This window comes from Paroedura picta, chromosome 1, assembly GCF_049243985.1.
Source record: "Paroedura picta isolate Pp20150507F chromosome 1, Ppicta_v3.0, whole genome shotgun sequence".
NCBI lineage: Eukaryota > Metazoa > Chordata > Lepidosauria > Squamata > Gekkonidae > Paroedura > Paroedura picta.
In genome coordinates, this window is record NC_135369.1 from 175,296,315 (window position 1) to 175,305,116 (window position 8,802).

The 8,802-nt window shown below is 46.6% G+C and overlaps 1 protein-coding gene across 6 annotated transcripts in view; it reads left to right on the forward strand.

Moving 5' to 3' along the window:
- FBXW11 (F-box and WD repeat domain containing 11) overlaps positions 1–4,231 on the forward strand; it is a 115,399-nt gene extending 111,168 nt beyond the window's left edge. For all 6 annotated transcript variants that reach the window (XM_077312814.1, XM_077312819.1, XM_077312820.1 and 3 more), the window contains 2 exons: positions 885–1,072; positions 3,068–4,231. In XM_077312814.1, the coding sequence (XP_077168929.1) occupies positions 885–1,046 (162 nt within the window). In that variant the 3' untranslated portion in view covers positions 1,047–1,072; positions 3,068–4,231. The remainder of the gene's footprint in view (positions 1–884; positions 1,073–3,067) is intronic.
- The last annotated feature ends 4,571 nt before the right edge of the window (positions 4,232–8,802 follow it).

Consider the following 8,802-nt stretch of genomic DNA (forward strand, 5'->3'; position numbering starts at 1 on the left):
AAGGAGGTGGTGGCCTGCGATAATGACCAAAATGAAGGCTCTGGGTGATCCACCCACCCCACCCCTTTTCATATTATGGTATAGATCCCTTGTTTTTGGAATTGAACGGTTGCCCACATTTAGAATCTGAGACGTGTTCCTCTTGTTCAGATGCTAAGAATTCAGCGCTTAGTTTGAGTCCAAGGAATATATGCCACACTTTACACGTTGGCATCCGATTCTGCAGCAGGGAACATGCGTTGGAGACTTGGGTTTCTCTTGCCTTGGAAACTTTATGGGGGCTGCCAGCTGTGACTTGACAATTTTTTTTTTAATGTGACCCGCCTCGAGCCTCCGGGGGGAGGCGGGATATAAATTAAACGATAATAATAGTAATAAAAAATACAGACAAAAGGGACGGTTTGTAGCATCTACAATCAAAAAGAGAGAAAAAAACCTGTCCCATGGCTACTACCAATATTTTCAAAACGTATACAGAATAAAGAAGAGCAAAGTCAAAAGTTTCTTCTGTCTATGTTGTTTTATTGTAGGATTCTACAATAAAACAACCTAGAAAGAAGAGACTTTTTGCTTTTCTTGGGACAGGCTTTTCTCTCTTTTTGAGCTGTGACTTGGCGGCACCTTTCATCCCAACAATCAATAAAATCCCAAAGGGGTTCACCTTTCCGATTTGCGTATCCAAGCACAGTTCTGTCTTGGGGCACCTTCAGACCTAGGGATGCTTACCACGTGTGCTCGGGTTCGGCAGGGCGTGCGCCCGCAACAAATGTGGTCGCCACACAAATTTTGGGACGTTCTTCCTGCGTGAAAATGGATGCTAGAACATGAATCTTGCGGGAAGAATCTTCTGGCCCCGTTAACTGTTGCTCTTCACAATTTTCCAGGAACACTCAGGACGTGTTTTTAGACTCCAATTTGACGAATTTCAGATCATTAGTAGCTCTCACGACGATACCATTTTGATTTGGGATTTTTTAAACGTGCCCCCCAATGCGCAAAACGAGACGCGCTCTCCATCCAGAACATACACTTACATCTCCAGATAACAGTCTGCAGCGTCCTACTCTCCAAGGTAAACTTTTATTACTCTTAAGCTTATCTGCTTTGTAGCCTGCTGCCGCAGCTTCTGTTTTCGTCAGTAGGCCCTGTCAGTCATAAGGTGATTTCTCTTTTAAGGCTTCGATGGAGGTTTCCTAGACTGCTGAGCCTTGAATGAACTGCAGAGTATCCCACATTTTAACTTCACGATTGGCTTGAGCTGTGTGTTTTTTTTAATCCGCATGCTGGTGGTAGCCCACATCATCCTCTGTGGTTTTGTAACATTGAAAGGAGGCAGGTGATGCTCAGCCAAGTATACAAATGAGGGCGGGCGTGAAATTTAAACCAGACAAGTTACAGCTGCTATAGGCTCGGCACTCAGTTCCCTGGGGTCCGATCTCCCCACCACCGCCACCACCACCACAGATGGGTTGTACTTCTCATCACAAAGATTTGGGGAGTCAGGAGTCCAACCAACTGCATAAACGGAATGTTGCTGTTTTTTAAGAGCTGGGTATGGATTCCCCATGAGCCTCTTGTGGTGCAGAGTGGTAAGGCAGCAGAAATGCAGTCTGAAAGCTCTGCCCATGAGGCTGGGAGTTCAATCCCAGAAGCTGGCTCAAGGTTCACTCAGCCTTCCATCCTTCCGAGGTCGGTAAAATGAGTACCCAGCTTGCTGCTGGGGGGTAAACGGTAATGACTGGGGAAGGCACTGGCCAAACCACCCCGTATTGAGTTTGCTATGAAAACGCTGGAGGGCGTCACCCCAAGGGTCAGACATGACTCGGTGCTTGCACAGGGGATACCTTTACCTATGGATTCCCCAGACCCAGCTTGTGTTCCCCGCAGACACACAGCAGTTGCAGGGGAGAGAGAAAGCCCAAGTGGGCTCAGAAAGGCTCCTCTTTTTCCCCTGCCTCTTCCAGCCATTTTCTTCCATGCAAACTGCTCGGAGGAGTGGTTTCTAAGGTTTTGCCAATTTGCCTGCACACATACGAAAATTGCGGAAGTAACTCTCTCCCCAGCAGGGTTTTCCCATGGGGAAATGTCCTGGGAGGAAGGCAAAGGCCCATGTAGGCAAGTTTTTCCCCTTTCTCCTTCCTTCCTTCTTTTTTTCAAGTAGCTGTTCCGTACAATAGTTGTATGGCTGCAGAGAACAAGACTTACAGTCCTGACTTCTCTGAGAATGCGCAATGTTCAGTCTGGCCCTGCATAGTCTCCTTTGCGCCGGGCGTCTTTTAAGCCCGAAGTTACCCCGAAGTGCAAGGAAGAGGAGATCAATTGTGTGGCCAAAATAAGCAGTAGCGATTACGTTGCATGTGCGCTCAGTCGGCCTCGCCTTCTAACCCAAACATGACCCCTTAATTGCAGCATCCCTGGCGATTCTGCCTCTTCAGAGGCCCATCATTTTAGAAGCCGTAGAAGGGATTTCAGCTGCATTATTTTGCATGCTAGGGAATCAAAGGGAACACAGACTATGTGTGGGGTCAGGTTTGGAAAATCTCAGTCTACTGTTGAGGATTTTTTTGCCTAACTTACCACACAGAATTGTTGGAAGGATAAAGTGGGGGAATGGGAAGTCAAGTATTCTGCCCTGAACTGTTTGGAAGTTGGGGATAATTAAAATTCAGCAGAGGAATGTCAGAGATACCTTTTTGTCACCTGATAAATGAGAATGTTGGCCATTAGAATTTTTAGCTGTCTTCTCCAATGCCTGATAGCAGCTAGTGCCAGGCTGTATGTGGTGGTTAAGAGCAGCGGCTTCTAATCTGGCAAGGCAGGTTTGATTCCCCGCTCCTCCACATGCAGCCAGCTGGGTGACCTTGGGCTCCTCACAGCACTGGTAAAGCTGTTTTGACTGAGCAGAAATATCAGAGCTCTCTCAGCTCCACCTACCTCTGTTGTGGGGAGAGGAAGGGAAGGCAATTGGAAGCCGCTTTGAGACCCCTTTAGGCAGTGAAAAGCAGGGTATAAAAACCAACTCTTCTTCTTCTTCTTCTGATTCCGGCTTGTCGTTTATTTCTTGCAGGATTCCACAGTCTTTGAACTGCTGGATGTTTGGCTCTTACTCACCTGAAGACATTAGCCTTCGCTAAAGTCAGAAGTGGTTCTAGATGCTGTGTAGATGCGAAGCAGCACAAATTCTGTTATCTCCACTTGTCTCTTTTTCCAGTCTTTCATCACTCAGTGATCTCCTCCGAGGAACTGACCAAGGAATTGGCTGAGTCCAGGTCAAAGAAAACCTTTCACCGCGATGCCAGACCCAAAGCTTCACGAAGTAACAGTTGCCCATATATATACACTGAACCGACGGCTTGTTTTTCCAGGAGTGAATCAGATGTCAAGGAAGGACTTGGTCTAATTTATATTTGCTTTGCACTTTTGATCTGACTCTGAAGAAGAAAAACATTCTCAGTGAAATGTGGGTGCCAAACGTATAACCCAGAATGTACAGGGCTTTGCTATCAAAGTCGGCCCTCCTCCTCCCGTTAAGACTTCGACGTTTCACGACCGGTTCAGACCCTGGCTTTTGGCTTTGTTTTTGGCGACGAACGCCCGTCGGACCGTTTGGAAGCGTTCCCGGAACGGCTCAGTAACATTTCGGTTGACGGTCGACTTCTGCTCCAGTCACTTGCTTTAATTTAAAAGAGATTGTAAATTGGGCTCAGTGACCTGAACTTAGGTGTACAGCGCTGTCTCCCTCTCTCCCTCCCTCTCTCTCTCTCTCTCTCTCTCTTTTTTGATTTTTGTTCTCCTTTTAACCGTGCTCGGACCTACAACCATCCTCCTCCACCGAACCTTTGGTATCGTCGGATCCTTCCCGCGTGCTTGCCTCATCATTTCCAATACCCGTAACTGTATAAGCATGTAGATACGATGTACATAACCTTGTAACCTCCAAGTGCTGGGAGTCGGGACCTCCCGATCGATGCCAAGGCATAAGCTTATAACGCATCAAGGCATTCTAGCGACTGGCACACTATGGGGTTTGGGATGTATTGCTTTAGAAATACTTCTCTTGGGCAAAGGAGGGTATTTATTAGGATTTCGCCCCGCCCCCGCCCTTCTTTTTTTTTTTAAGGAAGAAATAGCTCTCGAAAGCATTTTTGCTGAAAAACGATAAATTCCATTCGTGTTTTCCTGCACTGCGGTAGTGCAAACTGTCTTTTTTTTTCGGGCAGGGGGGGGAGAACTCTTTTTTGGCCACAGTTGCCTGTATAAACGTCTTTTCAAGTCCGCTCCAATAAGCCCTTGGATCGCTGCGCTTATGAGGACTTTAGGGATGGATCGCTGTTCCACTGGGATCTTCTGGGAACCGTCTCGCCTTCCTTGCCCCTGATGCAGAGAAACGGAGTAGCCGAGGCCCACGTGGTTGGGACTTTTCCTCCATGGGAGTATGACTGGCTGTGGGGAGTTTGTCATATGCTTGGATATATTGGGGGGGAGGGCGGGGGAGGTAATCTCTGTACAAGTGCTGTCTCTGTATCTCTTAAATCAGGAGGAGTCAAACTGCGGCCCTCCAGATGTCCATGGACTACAATTCCCATGAGCCCGTGCCAGCTATCGCTGGCAGGGGCTCATGGGAATTGTAGTCCATGGACATCTGGAGGACTGCAGTTTGACTACCCCTGTTTTAAGTAATTGCTGGATCAGCATTATTTCTCGGCTTCTTCTAATGCTCCTTGGGTGATTGCTGATTAATGGAATGTGATGCCGTTTGGTCTAGGAATAACCATTGGGATTGGAAGGGATGCTGTCATTCCTTAGTCATATGGTGTGTGTTTTTTCCCCCTCCTTTGGTGCCCCCGCAGATTTCTGTCTTTCTTTCTCTCTCCGCCTCCCCCTTTGGTTGAGGGGGTCAAGGAATGTTTGATAACCAACTTAAAATGACCAATGAATGCATATTGCTTGCTTAGTGGAACAGCCGCGGCTGGATACTTCGCTCACATGCCTACCAGCTTGTCGGATCAGATTAACAACGAAAGCACACGTCAAGAGGTCGAAAAGGCGTAAACTCGAGCTGCTTCTGGATTTTCCACTCTTTGCCTTCCGAGGTGTTGGAAATCGGGCTTGTAAATTCCCTTTTTCGGGGGGGGGTAGGGGGACATCTCAACAAAGAAGAGTTACCTGGATACGATCAACCGTCATGGAAATCCACAAGAGGGCACATTCCCATGTTCTCCGATTTGGACATGGTCAACAGTTAAGGAAACAATTTCCTCCCTCTCCTCCCCCCCCCCCCCCCCGGTCCACGCAAGCTGTGACGCGAAAGACTTTTTCTGTTGCAGCCCTGAAGACAAAAGGTATTTATGGAGAACTGTCCTTTTTTAAATGCATGTGTAAGATGAAATTCATGTTCCTCCATGGGAAATAATGGTATTTGAAGACGCAGCCGAAAACTACTTTTGATTGTGCTTGGTGTAACATAGCTGTGGAGTCTGTGACTGGCCCCCCAAGGACCTCGGCTCCTGGTATTAAGGATAGTGATCCTGGCTGTACTTTGGACTTTGTTTCGCTACTCATAACTAAGCAGCTGGATGTTCCTGCTAGATTAATGTTTCAAAGCACTGGGATAGTCTTATTCTAACTTGTAATTATGTTTGCCAGTTACCTGTTTGGAAAGTTTGTGTATGAACAGCTTATTTGACAACTGTTGAATTGTACAGATATTGTTCACGATATTAAGGCTTTGTACTGTGGAATGTGCTTAATAAAAAAAAGATATCCAAACTTCCTCCGTTCGACGTCTCTCCCCAAATAGGAAGCAAGGATTCAGTTGGACAAACCGAACGGCGCGATCCCGGATTCCGAGCGAACGCCTTGAATAAAACTCTCCTTGTGTTTCGCGTTGCGTTTTGAACTGTTCCGTCTTTCTCAGCTGCTCTGGTGCACGCGGGTTTGTTCAACGAAGTTAGAATCGCAGCCAGCCTTGTTCTTGATACGGACCCAGCTTCGTGTAGGGATTATAGTCTTGGAATAGGGCAGAGAAGACCCAAGTTTAAAATCCGTGCCCTCCATGAACTGGACGGGTCAGTCATTCTCTCAACCGAGACCATCCCCGAAGGTGGTTGATGTCAGGAATCAGGCTGAGCCCAGCTTGTGGAGTCCCAGGTGAAAGCGCATTCGAAATCCAACAGTCGGTTGCAAATTTAAAAGGTAGCTTTATTAGGCAAAATTCCACAGTTTGCTAAAGCATGCCAAGATCTTCCTAAGCAAAGATCTTGATAATAACAAAGTGTTAGGGGAACAAGTGGGGTAGTTATAGGGCTCACCAAATAGGGGAGGGGGGATGATGGTATTTCGACGGGAGAGCAGAGAGAGGTGACAGGGAAGCCGGTTCCCAAGCGGCCAGATGGCCAGGAACCTTATCAAACAGTTGGCACTTTGTTGAGACTTTGAGTTGTCTCCGCAAGGACACTTACAGTAAGATTGATACATTCGAATGGAGCCTCTCCCGCTGGGAAAGGAAGGGAGTGAAGTTCTCAGAGGACAGGTTTATTGCTTTACGGCCTTGGCCAGGGCCGGCCGGAGAAGGCAGAGAAGTGTGAGAATATGCAGGAACGGATGGAGCCATGGATGGCATGAATTGGGGTTCATGACAGTTGATAGGATAAAATAGGGAATGGCATGGAGAATAGGGCAAATTTATTATGTCTTAACTTGACCACACAGCCACCGAATATATGGAGGCTTCATGATTTAACTTCACCATGTTGACAGATGAGAGTCAGAGGATCATGTAATTTATAAATTACTTTTTTTGTTGCGTGACAATACTTTTCTACTGCCACTATATACCTTTACCAGCTTAAGAAACCCTACAGTTCTCGGTATACCTTGGCCTACCATATACTAGGCCAGCCTTTCCCAATTTTTTTTTTACCATTGAGAAACCCCTGAAACATTAGTCAGGCTTTGAGAAACCCCGGAAGTGGTGCGTTTATGCAGAATATAGTAGGGAAGTCTAGCTGTGTATGTGCCGACCCAGGGCCCCTCCCCTTCCCACCCACTCCAGGCCCATCATTGGCCATTTTGGGAGGGGGTGGCTGCATCAGCATGACCATGTCTGATCCCATCACCCAATAAAGGTTTGACAACATAAGAAAACAATTAACTCCCACTCATTCGGTAGACCCTTTCAGGGCCGTCAAGACATCCCAGGGTTTCACGAAACCCTGGTTGAGAAAGCCTGTACTAGGCAAAGAATAGAAGATTAACTAAGATCAATAACACCCAAATGAGAAAATGTTTAGGAAGGAAATGACAATTAATAGTGTAAATTATGTTCTGGCTAAATGCTGTACTAAATTTTAAAATTCTGAATTCTATTAATAGATTTATTGAACCGGACATTTGCTATACAAGTACATCATATCAATTTTCTTCAGTTTTACTGACGGAGATGACACTTCTGCTAGTTCTCCCATTCAATTTTCCTTTATTTTCTTGTTTTGTGTTATTTATCGTCTGCTTTCCTCTCCGAGGCTGAAGGGGAATTGCACAAACCGGCTCTCTAGATGTCCATGGACCATACTCATAACACGCATGCTGGCCAGGGCTCATCCATGGACATCCGGAGAGCCACAGTTTGGCCACCCCTGAGTCAATATGATCAACAGGATGGGTCATTCGATAAACAAAGTAACAGGGTTAGAATTGCCAAAATGTGACAGCTGAAACAAAGTATAAATCTTAACACAGCATATTAAACAATGCAGAAAATATTGGGATATTTTAATGTTTTTGTTATGATTCCATTTGTATCCCGCCTGTCCCACTCAGTGGCTCGTGGCAGGTTACAGTCTACATTCACAGTAAAACCCCACCGGATACCATAAGGCCCATTAAAATCCTGACCAACCCCTGGCAGTGGCCTAAACACCCCTTCCCCTTGCTCAACAGACTTCCCAGCTTCCGGGGCTGCCCAGGCAGCCTGATATTCCAGCGAATTCAGGGAGGGACCCAGATCGCACTCGCCCTGGCCTCACCCAAAGACCTGGGGGAAGAGTTCTGTTTTACAGACTGCAGAACTGAGAAAGTTCTGTCGGGGCCCTCAGCTCTCCCGGGAGCTCATTCCACCAGGTCTGGACCAGGACCAAAAAGGAATATATACTACAGCAGACAGTACATACTATGCATAGTGGTATTTCACAATCCCTTTATTAAAGCATTCTTCTTGAACAATGTGATTATAATATCGTCCAGTTAACTCTGTACAAATGCTCTCCTGGATAATTTACCTATGCCTAGTTTCCATTTCTCTAGCTTCCGGCCCAAATCAGACCTCACAGGACCCTGTTTGTTTGGATTTAAAGCATGGTTCATCATTGTGGTACATATACAGTCATGTGGGTTATTGCACATTCACAGGCCTGCCACACAAATTTGCAAGCTCCGGGACAGGGTGGTCCGTTTCCCTGCCCCCATGTTTTCCTGCCTTCCTCGCAAGGAAAGGTGGAGGGGAAGCACCATTCCATCAGTTCTCTTTCTGCCTTGGCTGAGAGAGGTCATCACCTTGAAGCTCCTTCGCGAAAAATACTTTCCTTGAAAACGGGGTGAAATTTACAGGCTGAGAAAACTTATAAATTTAGTTTCTAGAGCAGATGGGCTCAAATTATGGCCCAAAACTCCCAAAAAATGTGGGTCCTGTGGGTCAAAAGTTCCCTATGCAGACAGCCCCACACTCTGCCTGCTTCATCTCAGACAGTACAAATCTAAACGTTTGGTTCCCCAGTGCACCACCACTAACCACTCCTGAATAGT